Below are 17,952 nucleotides of genomic sequence, written 5' to 3'. Positions count from 1 at the left end.
AGGCTGGGACCTTATAGGGAAGGGGGGGGGTGTTTCTCGTGGATTCCCTGATGTGCTGGGTGACTCTGTCCTCCTTCCACTCTGTTTGTCTATTTCTGGGTCTCTGACACGCCCCCAGGTCCCAGTCCCTCGCTCTCTGCTGCCCGGTCTCTGGGTCTCAGACTCTAAGCTCTGAATTTCTATGCCCCTCCCTCCCCCCGCCTTTTACCCTCCTCTCCCTCTGGGTCTCCCCCCACCATTTATCTGAGCTTTTGTCCCCTTCTTGGGGGTCTCTGCACTCTCTCAAAATCCCGGTTCCTCCATGCCTGAGTCTCTTATTCTATCCATCCAGCCACACACTAATAGGCCCTCCATTGGCTGCGTTCAGGGTGGGCGGGTTCTGTCACCCGGGGCGACAGCAACAACAAGCCTGCTCCTGCTAGGCTACCGGGCAGGGGTGGGACCATGGCGGGTCGGACCCTAGCTCTGCGCTACGGTCCCCCGTGGTCCCCCATCTCTGGGACCGAGGTGCCTGGATCCTGGCCCAACTGGCATCTCACGAGCAGTGGCGTCGCCCACCACTTTATCCCGCCCGTGTCCTTCCCCCCGCCCACTGTGCAGGTGAGAGGACCTTAGCCTCTTGGCCAAGAGGAGACTGGGGTCCCAGACTCAAGGAGCCTGGAGATTCAGACACTTGCTGAGAGAAAGGGCGATTTGGGGCTTCGACTCCTGTCTGACTGAAGGGGGAGGGTCTCAGGGTCTGGGGCCGAGAGAGGAGGCGCCAGCTAAGCCAGATGCCTGGAACTGGCGGGAGGAAAGGGCTGGGAGCTGACCAGACGCCTGAGTCCTTTCAGCTGACGGCCCGCACCTTCTGCTCAGTCCACGGTCGCGGAGCCCCTGCCCCCGGCCGCAAAGCAGGATTTGCATATCTGGGCTTTCGACGAGGTCATCAGCAGATGGGAGACAACCTCGGGCTCAGCTCTAGTGCCTAAGACCCACGGAGGGCCCTACGCCCAGCCCAAGACCTCAGAACCTGCGAACCCCACCCGGACTGTGGGGATCAAGGATTTAGGGGAAAAAGTAAGGTTCTGGGATGCCCAGGTCCGGGGTAGACAGGGCTGGGGGCCGCACTGGAATCCCGTGCACCCTCACGCTGGGTCCCCGCCTCGCCTTCTCTCAGCTCAGACATCGCGGCCGGCGTCTCCCTCTGATCACCAAGGACCAGTGCAGTGAGACGAAGGCGCAGTACGGCGGCTGGCCCGACCTGGACCGGGGCCCCACCTCCTACTTCGGGCCCCAGCCCCTAGAGCTTGCGGACCACCACCGAGGGGGCCCTTCCCAGGTAGCAGAGAACCGCAGTGGCAGCATCTGGCAGAACTTTGAGCGCCTGGGGTGGGGGGAACCCCCCCTCAGAAGCTAGGAACCCGGCTGAGACCCTAGCGCCGGGTCAGAAGAAACTCTAAGTCAGGGGCTAAAGAATGGGACCGAATCTGAAGTTGCATAGACTAGGGGAGGGGTTTGGCACTTTAGAAGCGGAGCCAGGAGGAGGCAGGGACTGCAAGCCCGAAAGCCCAGCTCTGAGGCAGGTCTAGTAAATCTTGGGGCGGGCCTAGGAACTAGGGGCGGAGCTACGCAGCCTAAAGTACTCGTGGGCGGAGCTCGAATATCCTGAGGCGGGTTTGATAACCAGAGAAAGGGCTGGCTTCTCCTCTTAGGGTAAGGTAAGGAGGAATGGTTTCTGCTGAATTCCAGTGGCGCGACCAATCTAGGGGAGGAGCCAGGGAGGTCTTTCAGTGACTGGGGACTTGGCGGGCAGAATACTTGGATTTTGGAGGTGAGGCTAGTAAGGGTTTTGCCTTGGCGAGCGAAGTTGAAGTGCTGCTGCTGCTAAGTCGCTTCAGTCGTGTCCGACTCTGTGCGACCCCGTAGACGGCAGCCCACCAGGCTCTGCCGTCCCTGGGATTCTCCAGGCAAGAACACTGGAGCGGGTTGCCATTTCCTTCTCCAATGCATGAAAGTGAAAAGTGAAAGTGAATTCGCTCAGTCATGTCCGACTCTTAGCGACCCCATGGACTGCAGCCCACCAGGCTCCTCTGTCCATGGGATTTTCCAGGCAAGAGTACTGGAGTGGGGTGCCATTGCCTTCTCCGAGTTGAAGTGCACTGACGTGCAATTGACCAAGGATTCTGATTCTGGGGGCGGGTAATCAGGGCCTGGCTCAGAGGGGCTGTTGAGACCCAAGAAAGAGGAATTCTCAGTCTGGCACCCAGGGCATGGAACGGATTATGAGTTTTCTTGCTCATTCCTCCTCCCCCGATCTTTCTCAGGCTTTAATCCCTTGGACCAAGAACCCCGAGCTGGCCGGCCGGCCTTTCACAATTTCTGACCGGGGCATACTGGACCGCCATCAACTCTATCTGACCACTTCGGCCCGGGACTTTCGGCCCTATTCGAAGTGAGCTTGCGTCCTCTCTTGGCCCCGTCCCCCTGCATAACCCCCGCAGAGGCTGGCGGGACGCCAAGCCCCCCGGTGTTGACTGACCCTCTCTGACTCAGTAGTCTCGGCCTTCAGTCCCTGCCCGGGCAAGAACCAGAAATTTAGACCCAGCCCCTACCTCTTTTAGCACTCTGGTTTACTTAGTGTCAACTCTCAGGAACTAGGAGCCCGCAGAGGGCCCATGAGGGAGTTCCGGATCTGAGGGCATGGCCCTGAGGGTCTAAGGCTGGCCTCTTTTGGTGTTTGAGTCCTCGGATAATTCCCCAGTCCCAAGCCTCCTAAAGGGTCCCAGACTCCTACAAATGTGTCCTCGAGGATCCAGCTGTGCCCTCCCCATCCTGCCTCCACCCCAACCCAACAGGAAGGAGTTGTTAAGCTATCCTCGCAAGGACTCGATGACCTCAAACTTCGGGGAGACGCCCCAGGCAGGCGGCCACAGCGAGAAGCAGCTGCCCTGTCCGTCCTCCTGTCGACCACCCCAGCAGGCGAAAATCCGCTTGCCTCGCGGCTGCCGGGTGATGCCCGTCGTGCCGCACCGCGGGGCGCTGACTCTGGCTCAGGAATCCTACAACCTCCCGCTGCATCCACTCCGCCGGCTGGACCGCTTCTGCCCGCTGGAGCTGCCCTGGGGCGGCCCCCACTGGAAGCCGGTGTCAGGCATCTACAGCGTGCCTCATGCCTACCGCACCGAGAACTCCAACTACGGCAGCTTGAAGCCAGCGTTGGTCTGAATCAGACCAGCCAGCCCCGCCCTGCACACGCCCCCCAGACAAGGCGGGGCCAAGCCTGGAAGACCGCGACTAGGGGCTCGCTGGGCGGGGCCCCGCCCATCTGGGGGCGGACCAGATCTTGGTCCTTGGGCGGGGCGAATCTAACGTCCACTCAATTGCGGGGGCGGGACTTCTGCGGCCGAAGGGGCACAGCTTATCTTACTCGATGAGTTAAAGAGCCTAAATCACCCTCTTTGCTGGGTTTGGTTCCGGCATCCTGGCTTTTGGGGCCCGAGTATGGGGCAGGTGGGATTCCACTGAATCCTTTTTGGAGGGGCGGCCCGAGTGGACCCCCACTATCTCTGGCCACAGAATCCGATATTGAAGCTACGCCCCTAAGAAGTTGGACTCAGGCTTTGGCCGGAGGAGCAGCCAATCATCATCGGAGACTTGTCAGAGGGGCGGTGCTGCAGCCCCTGCCGGGTCCCCTCGTGATGGGTAGAGGCGCGCTCACAAGGCAAGCGGCACAGCTGAGGGCCTCCAATATCCGATTTCTTGTACTCCCACCACGACCTCCCTAGCACCCGGGGATTGAGTCTGTGAAGTCACCTTCTCCTTGGGTGTCTTCTGCTTCGTGGTGCGGGAGCCGCTCAGGGAGTGGGGGGAGGGATGCGCCGTTGAGCCGCTCTTGCCTCTCCCTGACCTTGTCTGCCTCTCGCCCCCGGGGAGATTAGTGTCCAGGTTACCCCACCATGCTGCCACCCCCGGTGGCCTTGCCGCCCCCACAGCCTGCAGGTATAAGACTAGGTAAACACAGCAGGGGAGGCACCAAGGATGGAGATGCTCCAGGTAAGTCTGTAGGGCCCCTTGTGACTCCATCCAGGCCACAGCTGGCAGGAAGTGGGAGAGTCCGGGGACCTGGTAAAGGAGGCCTCTTTCTAGAAGAGTGGGGGGAGAACAGTAGGCCTGACGGTGGGAGGAGGGCAGCAGGTGGGGCCTGAGGTGTTGGGGTGTCTGGGGTCCCTGGGGATAGGAAATCCTTGAATGGAAGGTGGCAGGCACAGGAGCTGGGTCCCTGAACGTGCGCATGCAGGGCTTGGGGGTGGGGTGAGGATCTGGCTGGCCCTGAGGCACTGGCCTTGTCCCAGGGACTGCTGCTGTGGCTGCTGCTGGGCGTGGCCGGGGTGTGGGCTTCCAGGGGGCCACTGCGGCCGCTGTGCCAGCCCATCAACGCCACCCTGGCGGCTGAGAAGGAGGCCTGCCCTGTCTGTATCACTTTCACCACCAGCATCTGCGCCGGCTACTGCCCCAGCATGGTGAGCTGCCGAGGGCAGGCGGGTGCCACCAACCCAGCTCCAGGCAATTACTCGGGGCTAGGCCCACAGAAGACCCGCAGTGGCAGTGGGGGTGGAAGGGTGGCCTGCCGCCTGGGGAAGGGGCCGGGCAGGTGGGAGGGAGAGCACAGAGGGTCCCTGGGATCTGTGGGGTGCAGTGGGGGAGCTCGGGGGAGAGCTCAGCCCCATGGAGACACTCAAGCTCCCCGCCCTCCAGAAGCGGGTGCTGCCTGTCATCCTGCCGCCCATGCCCCAGCGGGTGTGCACCTACCACGAGCTGCGCTTCGCCTCCGTTCGGCTCCCCGGCTGCCCACCTGGCGTGGACCCAATGGTCTCTTTCCCCGTGGCCCTCAGCTGTCACTGTGGGCCCTGCCGCCTCAGCAGCACTGACTGCGGGGGTCCCAGAACCCAACCCTTGGCCTGTGACCACCCCCCACTCCCAGACATCCTCTTCCTCTAAGGATGCCCCACTTCAACCTCCCATGCCCACCCTAACTCCCAAAGCCAGCAGACGCTCCGCCCCTCCCTTCCCAATAAAGACTTCTCAAACTGCACTCTGGTGTTGTCTTTTTGGGGGCTTGGGTGTGTGCACCCATTTGTGCACGCGCACACACACACACACACAATGGGTCCAGTTTCAGAACCATTTTATACAAAGTCACAGTGTCAGAACTCTAGTAGAAAACGGGGGGTGGGGGTGGGGTGGGGGGGAAGGGTGATCAGCTCAGGAGGTGTCCATGGTTTCACCTTCTGTGAGAGAAGGAAAGCCACATGGTCAGCACGGCCCAGCAGGCAGGACCAGGGCTCCCTCCTCCCTCTCCGGGGCAGGCACGGTGGGGGACACTCACTGAGCTCATTGAAGAGGAAGGCGTCTTGGTATTCCTTCATGTATTGCGTGGAGCGCGACTCGTCCAGGAAGAGAGAGTAGACCCGCTTGATGTCGTCCACCTGCACCTCGGTGCCCTGATGGGGGACACGAGACCTCAGGGGGGCCCTACCCAGGAGCCAGGTCACGTCCCACCATGGCCACCTCCTGGCTGTGGACCCCACCGCTCCATCCCTCAGTTTCTTCACCTGTAAAATGGACTTAATGGCATCAACTGCAGCCAACAGATATTTACCCAGCACCTCCCATGTGTCAGGCTGGGAGCCATAGAAAGAAACCCAAGGGCCTGAAGTTCCCGCCTTCGAAAACTTAAGTTCTGGGACTAAATGCAACCGCCCAGGGAAAGCCCTGGGAGTAGCGTGTGGACCACTCACTCCTCTGACGCTGGGTGGACTCAGCGGCTCACCTTGCGTTTCCGGCACACCAGGCTGGCAGCCGTGATGAGCTGGATGGCATAGCGCAGCGAGGTCTCCAGCCCGATGCGGGTCAGAACCGTGTAGGCGTCCTCACTCATCTCCACGTCTTCTTCCTCGCACCTGCGGGCAGGGAGGGGCGGGGGTGTTCAGCCAGGGATGGAGCCATGAGGAGTCAGAATCCTCGGAAGCCCAGAACACGGAGTGAGAAAGGCCACCGAGGCAGGAGCTGGACCTCAAACTCGGGCCTCCCGAGCCTCCCCCTTTCAGGGCTCTTTCCCCAGCGCCAGGCACCCGCACAGCCCCTCCCTTGTCCAAAGAGCCCCGCCCCCCATCAGAGGCCACTGCTAGGATGCCCCACCCAGCCCTGCTTCTGGCAGGCCCAGTGACCTCCCCCGCAGACCTCAGTGGTCCCCACGTATCAAGCAGGATGGACACCAGCCCCTCAGGCCGGCAGCCTGGTCCTGCCTGGGAAGGCCGAGGGCCCCGCCCGCACCGGATGCGAAGGATCTGCTTTGTGTCTTTCTCGCTGTAGGGGGAGGTGGAGACGATGAGCAGACGGTCCAGCAGGTCAATGGGGATGCCGTGGGGGCTCTGGTAGCTGGTGCCGCGGATCCTGCAGAGGAGGAAGGGAGGGCCATCAGGGTGACGCTCCTAGAACCCGGCTCTCCCCTCTCTACACTGAGAACACCCCACCCCACCCGCCCTCTCCGCCACAGCCCACTCACTGGGCCAAATACCGCTGAGCCTTCAGCTTAGGGCTGGCGTCACCACCTGACGTGGTAGCCACCCCCTGACTGCGTTGCTCCCCATCCAGAGCCAGGCTGGTCTGAGCTAGAGATCTAGGTCTGGGATTACTGGATCAAGGTCCCACTCCTCTGCTGGACCCAGAGCTCCACAAGGGAGGGACTGGGCCCACTCTGTACCCTCACTGCACCTGGCCCAGCACAAGGTCAGGCACGTGGCGGGTGCCAGGAAATAGCAGATTCCTGTTATGTGTGGGAGCTGTGATTTATGACTGGGGCGATCACTCAATTAGCAAGTACTGAACCACCGCCCATGGAGGAAACAGTAACACATGGCTAGGCTCTTGGCAGCCTCTGTCACAATTTTTGGCCACCAGATAGCTTGGTTTCAGGTGTTTCTGTTTAAAGACACACGATTCAGTATATATTATTGACTTTTCATGCTGAACTCATCCCCACAGCCTCTGAACTTGTGCCTGACGGATGCTATCTAACAACTGTTTTCTCTATACGGTCCATCCCTGCTGTGCTCAAAGACATTAGACAGCTAGGGGACATTTTATAATTTGTTTAATTTTTTGGCTGCTCCACACAACATGTGGAATCCTAGTTTCCCAACCAGGGATCGAACCCTTGCTCCTTGCTTTGGAAGTGTGGACTCCCAACCACTTGACTGCCCGCAAAGTCGCCTAGGGGCCATTTTAAACCACAAAATCATCTGGAACAAACAGCACACAGTGTGACGCCTGTGGCAACAAGTAGACAAAGAAAAGGACGCCTGATTATAGCTCGTGAGCTCAAACTAGGAGGCGGAGCACTGCCTGCTTTGACCCTCGCCTGGACTGTCTGCTGTGGGCCATTCAATTTTTCCCTGCTCTGCACATGTCCATGAATGACCGCCAGAGTGTGGCAAATATCGATTGGGAGCTACAGATCATCTGTAGCGAATAAGCAGAATCACAAATATGGAATCTGCAGGATAATGAGGAGTGACTGGGTTTGCAGCCTCTCACAGGTGATGCCCCTGATCCCATGGCCTGACCTGCAGCTGCTACAAACACGCTCATTTGGATACCAAACTCCAGCCTGCTGCCTTCCACATGTGACCCAGGGCAAGTCACCAGGCCTCGCTATCCCCCATCTTGAAAACAGGGCTGAGGGAATTCCTAGGTGGGCCAGTGGTTAGGACTCCATGCTTCCACTGCAGGGGGCACAGGTTTGAGTCCTGGTTGGGAAACTAAGATGTGGCAAGCCGTGCGGCATGGCCAAAAAATAAAATTAGTAAGATAAGGGGCTTCCCTGGTGGTCCAGTGATTAATACTCCAAGCTTCCAACGCAGGGGGCGTGGGTTAGATCTCTGGTTGGCGAACTAAGATCCCACAGGCCCTGCAGTACGTGTTTGGCGGCAAGAGGAATGGAACGGAATGGGGCTGAGACGATATCTAGCTCCTGAGCTCCTTTTGAGGAAAGGCTGAGCCAAAAGCCAGGGACAACCTGCCCATTATCCCTGGTAGTCGCCCCTTTCTTCCCTGTGCTTCAGCTGGCAAAAGGCCGTAGTCATGCCCCTGAGCAGCCCCGGGCAGAGGCTGTGCTGGGTGCAGCCTTCAGGCCCCCGGCTCTCGTGAGCTCTTCGTCCCCTGCTTCCTTCTCCCTTCCTGTGGACTTTTGAAGATGAGGTGAGAAAGACCCAGCAGGCAGAACCGGGCACAGCAAAACCCTACGGCAGAGGTTCCCAAGTTTTGTGGTATCTGGTACTCTTCCTGCCTCAGGGGTTTTTCCACTGTATCCTTAGATCAAGAGAAATACTAAGCTGCGTTCCCTTTATTTCTATTCAGCAGTGAGGCATAAGCGACTTGCTCCCTGTTCTCCCAGGGGCCTCCTCAGGGGCCAGCGGGGCTTACCGGGTGATGCCGCGGTTGGTAGCCATGATGAGGACAGGCGCCATGTCACTCTCCAGGGCCCGGTTGAGGAAGGAGAAGCTCTCAATGTCCAGCATGTGGACCTCATCGATGAACAGCACCTGGGGGCCGTTGGGCAGGTATCAAGCCCACCTCCCACGCCTCTCTTCTCCCACGCCCCCAACCTGGCCTGGCCCGGGTACTCACGCCGGGGATGATCTCTGCCTTGCCCTCCTCCCGCCACTCGGCCACCTTGGCGTTGATCTGCTCTCGGACTTCGGACTTGATCTCCCCTGTGTCGCCTGTGGGAGGCAGGGTGTCAGAGAGGAGAAGGGATCCAGGGCCGGGGGTCGGGGAGGGCAGTGGACGAAGGCAGAGAGAGACAGGACGCCGGAGACACAGAGAGCGAGCTGGAGTGGTGACATGACAGTGGCCGGGGACTCAGAGACGTCCCAGAGAGGCAACAGACGGGGAGAGACGAGCCAAACCACAGGTGGAGAAGAGCGGAAGACGGCAAAGAGGGATGGCGGAGAGGGGAAACGCCAGGCCGTCCTGGTGCACGGCGGGGCGGGGCGGGGCGGGAGCCTCCCGGCGGGGGTGGCACAGGTGGGCCTCACCTGAGAAGAGGGCCAGGAAGCCCTGGGTGCGGGAGTTGATGACGTCGATCTCGTGGAGAGACACCGTGTGCACCACCTCCTTGCGCTTCTGCAGCTCCCCGTCTGGGCACTGCACGAACTTGGTCTGTGGGGCCGGGGCGGGGTAGACAAGGGCAGAAAAGAGCATGAAGCGGGGGCCCCGGGGGCTGTCGAGGGGAGACGGGCTCCCTGGAATGGAGCTAGGAATCCAGATGGGGGTGATGCAGAAACCCCAGGCCTGAGGGGTAAAGACTAGGGGAGCCCAGAGCACTGAAGGATACAGGGGTTCCTGGAGGACCCCAGAAACCCCTGGCTGTTCTGGAGGGTATGGGGAGGCACCAGGAAGGCCAGGGACACAGGGCTGGGATGACAGGAGGGTCTGGACCCTGCAGACGCCAGGGGCAGGGGGGAGAGAGAAATGTGCTCGTGCCTGAGCGAGGGGACCCAGGAGCCCTGCCCACCTGGGAGCCCATGGCGTCATAGTCGCGAGCCCGTGTGAAGGAGCGTCCCAGCTTGGAGATCTTGCCTGTGGCCTTGTCGATGGTGATCACGTCCCTGCAGGGGAAGGCGGGCAGGGGTGAGGACGGGAAGGGCCGGAGCTCCCCTACCCTGGCCACCGGTGTGGCCTCCACTGCTCACCCGGCCTGGACCTTGTCCTTGGTCAGGGACTCGATCATCTTGGTGCCCAGATCATATATGGTCTCCATCTCTGTCGTCTTGAGAGTCAGCTTGCCGACTTTGGAGCCCTGAGGGGTGACAGGTAAGGGGTTTAGAGGGGGCCCTGATGTCTCCCTAGCACAGCTTCAGAACCAGCATGACATGGGGCAGTGCTGGGGGCTTGATGAAGATATCCACTGTCACAGCCTCGGTGACAGCTTTGTGGGTATGTGTATGTCAAAACCTAAAATCCTGAAAACTTTCTGGGGCATAGCTTATTGGAGGTCAGTTGCGCCTTAATAAAGCTTTAAAAATCCAGTAAAGGGGACTTGCCTGGAAATCCAGTGGATAAGACTCTGTACTCTTAATGCAGGGGGCCCAGGTTCGATCCCTGGTCAGAGAACTAGATCCCATTTGCCACAACTAAGACCTGGCTCAGCCTAAATAAATAAATTAAAACCAGTAAAGGAACAAACAGGGACTTCCCTGGTGGTCCAGTGGCTAAAACGCCACACTTCCCATGCAGGAGGCATGGGTTTGATCCTGGTTGAGGAGCTGAGATCCCACATGCCGTGAGCACTGCCCCTGCCCCCCAAAGAGAAACAAAAACCTAAAAGAGAAAATCTGTAAAAACAACAGGCACCTGAGGTCCCACCGAAGGGTCAAGGGGGTGGGTCCCACTCTAAAATTTGTTTTTCATATCCAAATAAAAGGTGGTCTTTTGTTAACTACAAACCCAGAAGAACACAGCTAAACACAGCTAAGACAACAAAAATGCCACGCCCCATCCCCAAGAGATAAGCTAAGAAAACAAAATGTCATACCCCCCCCCCAACACCCCCCAAGGTAAACAGTCACCAAGTCTGGGCTTTTCCCAGCATATCCTGTCTCACCTGTTTCCTGGAGTTGTTTCCATAGAGAGATGCTCCCTTTGTAGGGAGAGGTGGCAAGTGGGTTTGGGGAGGGAGATAAAGGGAGTTTCGGTTGTTTATTTTCAGTTTTTCTTTTTGGCTGTGCTGGGTCTTGGCCGGGGCATGCGGATCTTAATTCCCTGGCCAGGGATTGAACCCAGGCCCCCTGCATTAGAAGCATAGAGTCCCAGCCACTGGACCACCAGGAAGTCCCTGGTTGTTCATTTTGATGAGGATATATCCATGGATTTCTTCTGTAATCTCTTTAAACTCTAATTTAAAGAACTATCTGGGGAATAGCTTTCCCTATACTTAGAGTCTCCCACCATGTTTTTTTTTTTCTACCATGTTTTTAAAATTCAAAATGTAATTGCCAATAGATAAGACTAATTTAGGAGGCTGTTACAAGTGCTAAAAGTGCAGTTGACCGCAGTTATTCACTTTAAGTCTATTTCCACTGAAAATGAGAAGCTAATGAAAAAAGAGGAGGATGTTCCTACAAGACACAGAAACAGCAGGTAGGACTGTGCATCAGGTCAATGGATTTGAAGCAATTTTAGATTTCCCTTTATTTCGCATTTTATTAACACCTGTAACTTAATATTTAACAGAACTACAAACACGGCTGAACCTCGAAGACATACACAAAAAGTCATTTACTGTCAGATTCCATCAGAGGCAAGTCCATTAAGACAGGAAGTAGATTTGTGGTTGCCAGGGACTGCAGGTGGGGTGGGAGGGGAGGAGGAACAACTCTGAAAGGGTTGATGGTTAGTTTATGTTGTGTGATTTTATGTCAGTGAAAAACAGACCTACAGAAAAACGGAAAGAGAGAGATAGAGATGAAGGGGAAACCAGACTATGACAGAAGACTTAAAAGACATATAAGTTTTTAAAATGGGCAGTCTTGGAATACACAGTTGGGTGATAAAAGCTAATGAAATTCAAACAGGTGAGGGCGGCTATTTCTATGGGGTACTGCAGAAAGAGGCAGAGGAAGGGGCAGGGTTGGAGGTGCTGGCTAAGTTTTAGGTTTTTTTTAAATCTTTTTTTAAAGGTTTTTTTTTTTTGGATGTGGACCATTTCTTAAAGTCCTTATTGAATTTGTTATAATATTGCTTCTGCTTTGTCTTGGTTTTATGGCTGAGAGGCACGTAGGATCTTAGCTCCCTGACCAGGAATTGAATCTGTGGTGGAATTGCGGAGTCCTAACCACTGGACCACCAGGAAGTCCTGTTAATTCTTATTGGAGTACAGTTGAGGTACTACGACTTATAAATCCAACGGGTCTGTAAGCCTAACTATTAGGAATTAACTGTGAGAAACTTCAAGACCTCCTCTGTCATTCCATTGCTTGGTTTGTTTTTTGGGGCAAGTATAGTTGATTTACAATATTGCGTTAATTTCTGCTGTACAGCAAAGTGATCCAGTTAGACATAAATATGTTCTTTTCCATATCCTTTTCCATTGTTCCACCACTTAGCTCACTGTGCCCCTCACAAACGGACAAACCGCCATCAATTCAACCGACCCTCTCTTGCCAGCATATGGATGACTCTAAGCTGCATCTCAAACTTTCCATGGGATTCTGACCTCAGGGCAGACCCAGCACACCCCACCCACCCCCAGCCCTTGGGGTAGCCTAGACTTGGGAGCACACTCACCGTCCCTGTGGCCGGCCGATCAATCTGGATCTCCACCACCTCCCCTTCGATGATCTCGGTCTCCTCCCTGGCGAGAGAACAGATCTAAGGAGATAGCCTGAGGCCTGGGCCCTCAGGAACTGCTCACCCCTGTGGGCCCCTGGGCACAGGACGAGCTGGCATCCCCCAGGGGGCGTCCCGAGGCTGCTGGGAGTTACCATTACTCCTGCTTACTTGATGCGCACGCCGATGGAGCGCCGGAAGGCCTGGGTCAGTGCCTCTGTCTTGCTCATCTCCAAGGAGAAGATCTCACTGCCTGCGATGGCTGTGAATGGGGTGTCGGGCCCCAAGGCCTGCGCCATGCCTGAGGAAGAGGGGAGGCAGTTTGGGTAGGTGGTCCAGGCACGAGGTCCCCACACCTCCCCAACCAGCTCTTCTTCTTCAGACAGGAAAAAGGGGCTCGGTGCTGTGGGGCAGACAGGGAGACTTGCAGAAAGCGAGTGATGGAGGGCCATGTTGGGAGGCCCTGGGTTGGAACCCCACACTGCCCAGACCAAAAACTTTACGACTCTACAATCATGCTGGACCTGCCTCCCAACCTCTGAGAGCTGTTTAGCCTCAGGGCTTTGGGGAGATGAGCAGGGGTGGAGGCAAGGGGCTGAAAGAGGTTAAAAGAGACTGTGCAGGTTCGAATCCCGGCTTCAATGCTTAGCACCAAGTTATCTTAAGAAGCCTAAGCTGCTCCCCAAGCCAGCCTGCCCCTCTGGGTAATGGGAACCATAACATAACAAGCACTGGCAGGGAACGACATTGCTGCATAGGAGCAATGATAAGGGCGGGCAGGCATGCCCTGGTGCTCAGCCATGACCCCGATATGTGACCTGGGACCAGCACAGGGAAGGGCCTCCTCTATGATCTGGGGCCTGGGGTCAGCTGGCAGACAGTGGGCAGTTCCTGCCATCACTCCAAGCTCCGGGCCTCTCTGCCAGCTCCCCTTCCTGGAGGCTCTGCCCAGTTCTGAGCCAAGTCTCCCAGACAGGAAGTCACTGAACCCTCCTGACCAGTGCGAGGTGGCAACTCTTCCTGGTCCCCTTTCCAGAGGCATGCCACACTCTGCACCTGGGTATCATGCTCCGTACTGTCTGTTCAGGAGACTCCCAGACTTTCTGCCGAGTCTCAGTTCCAGTACTGACTCACCTGGGATGTCCCTCCTGACAACTGCCACCCCATTCTCTCCCCGTCACCCTTCATCAGAGGAGAAGCCTCCTCTGTTCTCTACTTGGACGGGATTGTGTCCACGAACCCCTGCCCCAGGCTGGAAGCCCCTTAAAGTCAGGACTTCGGCCTTAATCATCTTGGTGTCCCCAAATGTGAGTGTTACTTTTTCTTAACTGAGGACCTAGCTGTTACCTTGAGTCTCACTGCCTGGCCCCACAGTCCAGGCACAAAGGTGAGAGTGAGTGGGAAGAGACTCCAGGAAACCTTCAACAAGGAAAAGATGTCAGAGAGCAGTTTTGAAGGATAGATAAGAGCTCAACAAGGATAAGGGACAGTTGTGAATAAAAAGCTCTTAAATTACTAATGGATTGCAAGAGACTGCTGATTGTCTATACAATGCTCATCTTTCACATCTTCCTTTGTTCCAGAATGCCCATTTCACTAAGGTAACAGTAGTCCCAATTAAAATATAAAAAAAAGTTTTAATGCCTCTCTCTCTCTTGTGCAGTAGAGTGTGGTCATTAACTTCTAGTCAATAAAATATAAGCAAGAGAATGTGGGTGCCCTGAGACAGCTGCTTAAAAGGAGCTCCCTCTAGGAGGTACACCCTCATTGCAATTCCTTTCTCCTTCTTATATGGAGTATGGGTGGGATGGCTGGAGCATAGGCCACCTTTTTGCAACCCGAGGTGTCCCTGACATGGAAGCAAGTGATCTTGAGGCAAGAAGGTAGGAGCCCTCATAGAACTGCTCAACAAGCCTGAATTGGCCTGTGTTTAGGCTCTTCTATGTGACAGAACAAAGCCTTAGTGTTTAAGCCACTTCCATTCTGTGCTGTCTGTTAGACAGGGCTGAACCTGACCCTGACTTACATGGGAGGATCATCCGGTGAGGCCAAAAGAGCTACTGCCTGGAGAAGCACCTTACCCATGGCAATGGCTGTCTTCCCAGTGCCCGGCTGGCCAGCAATGAGAACCGCCCGGCCAGCGATCTTCCCTTCTCGGATCATCTCCAGCACCACACCGGCTGCCCTCCGGGCCGCCAGCTGGCCCACCATGCCCTGGGAAGCCTGGGGGCGGGAGGTGACAGGACATATAAGGAAGGTGACTTTCTACTGAGCTGCCACTGCATTTCTACCACCTCCAGGCCCACACTGTTGGCTGGGCCTTCAGAAAAAAAGGCTTTTCTCCATCCCCATCTTTTAGAGACCTATGTGTGGCTGAATTGTATAAATACAGCACAGCCAAAGGTCTGGAACATCATAAAACAGTCCCTGCATTCCCCAGGGCCTTGGGTTCCCTCCACCTGAGGCCTCCCTGGGGCAGCCTTCCCAGCCTGACCCCCTGGGTTCTACCTGCCGTGGCTCCAAGGCATCATCGAGTCCCAGCCCCCGGATGTGGGAGTGAGCACCTGCGTGCAGGGAAAGAACCAGAAGACACGGTTACCTGCCAGCTCCTGTCAATGCGTGGTGTGAGGGGTTGGGGCCTGGCAGGGTCCACCCTACCCCACCCCTGGGCATCTGATCTGCTCTGGAACTCAGGATCCTCCCTGCTTAGATAGGGGGAGAGATGGGGGGATGGTGTGCAGGACCTCCCCCTCTTGGGGGTCCTGCGTAGGTGGGCTCTATCGAGGGCACAGGGGCCAGGCAGGCACTAGGGCCCATTCCGGATCCACGCTCGCTCACCGATACGCTCAATCCGCGTCACATCGCGGATCTCTGGAACCTTGGTTGTGGCTGTCTGGGGTTGGAGGAAGAAGCGTCAGTACAGACTTTGTGGTCCTAGCTGTCCCTCCTGGCCCCCTCCCATGAAACAGTCCTTTTCTCTCCTCCCCAGAGGCAGGCTGGCAGCCCAAACACCAGATCCTCCTTGGCAATCACCCACTAAGGCTGGTGGGTTGACCTCATGACACTGTCAGCCCCAGCTCCCTGTCACCAGGCCTCTGCATGTGCAGGTCCCTGGTCCTGTGCTCTCCCCAGCCTCCTCACTGAATTACATCGAACACCAGTCATTAAGGGAGGCCTTCCCTCACCTCAGCCCCTGCCTGGCTAGTTCTAGGGTCTCTGGATGTCCAAGGAGAAGGAAGGGCCTCCCCTGGTAGGTCAATCTCATGCCCAGAAGAGAGACTATTGGATCAACATTCTCAGCTCCAATGGATGCTCTAACCCATAAAGGGCACAGCACACATCTCACTGCTTTACCTCGGGGCTCAGTGTTTGGGGTTTGAATGAATGACATCCTGAGCTCATTCAACAAGCAGGTACTGAGGCCTCCTGTGTCCCCAGCTCTCCAAAGAGCAAAGTCAGACACTATCCTTTCTCACGAAGCGGGGAGAGATCACTAAACACTGCCTGGGATAATTCAAGAACTCAGTGGAGATCCTCTCAGATACTCATGGCAGTGTTATTCATAACGCAAAATATCCATCAGTGGCTGAACAGATAAACAAAATATGGGTAGCCATACAACATAATATTATTCAGCCATAAAAAGGTATGAACCTCTGATCCAGGCTACAAGGGTAAACCTTGAACACACTATGCTGAGTCAAAGAAGCCAGACACAAAAAGTCACTTGTCATATGACTCTATTTATATGCAATGTCCAGAATAGATAAATCCGGAGATATAAAGTAGATCAGTGGCTCTCCAGGGTGAATACAAAAAGGAAGCCTAAGAAGCCAGCATACTGACCCAGCTTCTTGGCCACCTGCCCACAACCCTGTTTCTGCTCACAGGTCTCCTAACCAGAATGAGAGGAGATACAGTCATAGGACCCCAGGAAAACCCTCTCTTTGGAACCAAGAGTTCAGACTTCCTGATCACCAGGAGGTCACATGCCTCCTCCCTTGCTGTTTGTGACCCTTCCTGTTCACTCTTCCTCACAGGAGGTTGGTCACTGCCCCCAAAGCACTACCAGAAGATTGAGAACATACTCCTACTCACTCCTACACAGCCTGTCAGACACTACTTGAGACAGAAAAGAGACATTGATCCAGGAATCCCAAACTTTAGCCATCCCAACATAAACAGACCTGCCTCCTACAAAACCTTTCCTTTCACCATAAGCCTCTTCTACCCCCTGCTGCCTACTGATCCCATGGAAACAGAGGTCATTACGAAATTCTGCCCCTACCATCCCCTCACACTTCCAGTGCTTTATACACACCCATGGGAACTGCGTCTCAGGAGGGTGGCCACTGACCTTTCCTCTTCCACTTCACCATCCACTCCCCTTTGCCATGACAACAGAAACAGAGTGATAGTTCACACCACAGGCACCATCTCATCTCCATCCTTGACTGGGGTTACCATGAGGACTGAGGCCATGGGAAGCCATGTCCAACCCTCAAGCTAAGGCTACATTCTTTCTTTATTCAGATGTTTCTCAGAAAAGTACTTGGGGCCTGGCCCAATATACTTGGTCTCTCCTTTACGGAGTTCATTCAAGTGATAACTTCTTGAGCATCCACACTGGGCATGCCCTGATGAAGTGCTAGGAATATGAAAACAGTTGAAACAATTCCATGACAAGATTTCAAGCCTCTGTGCCCACAACCATTTTCGACTCTGAGTTCTCAACACTCTTTCTTTTGGCTCAAGACTCAGTAAGCAACTCCACGATATGAAGCTCATACGGCAGGTCCCCGCCTGTGTTTCTCCCTTGTACTCAGGTACCACTCACACCATCAACAACCCAAGACTGTTTTATGGCTTGCAGCCCAAGACACTACAACCCTTATCAGACTTCAAAGCAAAGAAGATTGGAAGTTGGAGTTCCTACGATGGAGTCGGATATGACCACTGATTCCGTAAATATTCACTTGAACCCAAGATGCCGGGATCCTAGTCTCTTCTTTTTTCCTCCCTCAGATCCAGAAGCCCAGGCCCCCAGCTCCCTCCTTCCTCAGATCCAGGAGTCAAGGTCCTCAGCCTCCTTTCCACTAAGATCCAAGAGTCCCCGTCCAGCCCCCTGCTTGAGACTCCTCAGCCCTCAGCACGCCGACACTCACCACGGTTGCCATGATGCTCACCAACCGCCAATATCCTAGCGGAAACGGAAACGCGCTAGGAACGAAGTGTTCTGGCCCCTCTAGACTGCCAAGTCATCCAAAAATCTCGGTGGTTCTTTATAAATATGCAAACTCTCCTGGTGGGGCGTGGTGTCACTTTTTAGGCCCCGCCCACTCGCCGAGGCCGCGTCCATTCCTCTCGCCTCCCGGCTCCTCCTCCTTTTACCCAGAACCTCCTCGCTAAGGCGATTGCAAAACTCTTTTAACACTTCTTCGGGGAACCACACGTTCCCCACGCTTCATTTCCTCCTTATCGACCGTCTTCCCTCCCACTCCAATTCTGGGGCCTCAGCTTCGGATTGACAGGGTTGAAGGCCAATCAGCTAGCGCAGCAGCAAACCCCGTTCACCCGAGC

At 55.8% G+C, this 17,952-nt stretch overlaps 3 protein-coding genes across 3 annotated transcripts; 2 read left to right on the top strand and 1 right to left on the bottom strand.

Annotated features, from left to right (window-relative positions):
- The first annotated feature begins 444 nt into the window (after positions 1–444).
- On the top strand, positions 445–3,207 carry LOC128064001 (uncharacterized). Its single transcript, XM_052656823.1, has 5 exons — positions 445–600; positions 859–1,059; positions 1,160–1,321; positions 2,307–2,434; positions 2,838–3,207. Exons 1-5 carry the CDS (start codon positions 445–447, stop codon positions 3,205–3,207), a joined length of 1,017 nt encoding a protein of 338 aa, XP_052512783.1.
- Positions 3,208–4,020: 813 nt separating this feature from the next.
- On the top strand, positions 4,021–4,980 carry LHB (luteinizing hormone subunit beta). The gene is made up of 3 exons (XM_052656532.1): positions 4,021–4,035; positions 4,335–4,502; positions 4,738–4,980. Exons 1-3 carry the CDS (start codon positions 4,021–4,023, stop codon positions 4,978–4,980), a joined length of 426 nt encoding a protein of 141 aa, XP_052512492.1.
- Positions 4,981–5,151: 171 nt separating this feature from the next.
- RUVBL2 (RuvB like AAA ATPase 2) lies at positions 5,152–17,871 on the bottom strand. The gene is made up of 15 exons (XM_052656000.1): positions 17,538–17,871; positions 15,211–15,265; positions 14,881–14,936; positions 14,454–14,595; positions 12,544–12,673; positions 12,331–12,397; positions 9,738–9,844; positions 9,560–9,653; positions 9,081–9,204; positions 8,671–8,765; positions 8,467–8,585; positions 6,316–6,435; positions 5,813–5,942; positions 5,369–5,483; positions 5,152–5,270 (listed from the first exon to the last, which is right to left on the bottom strand). Exons 1-15 carry the CDS (start codon positions 17,547–17,549, stop codon positions 5,245–5,247), a joined length of 1,392 nt encoding a protein of 463 aa, XP_052511960.1. The 5' UTR covers positions 17,550–17,871; the 3' UTR covers positions 5,152–5,244.
- Between the last annotated feature and the right edge of the window lie 81 nt (positions 17,872–17,952).

Source organism: Budorcas taxicolor, chromosome 18 (genome assembly GCF_023091745.1).
Source record: "Budorcas taxicolor isolate Tak-1 chromosome 18, Takin1.1, whole genome shotgun sequence".
Lineage (NCBI taxonomy): Eukaryota > Metazoa > Chordata > Mammalia > Artiodactyla > Bovidae > Budorcas > Budorcas taxicolor.
The sequence above is the reverse complement of the archived record's forward strand: the minus strand, read 5'-3'. Positions and strand labels throughout refer to the sequence as shown.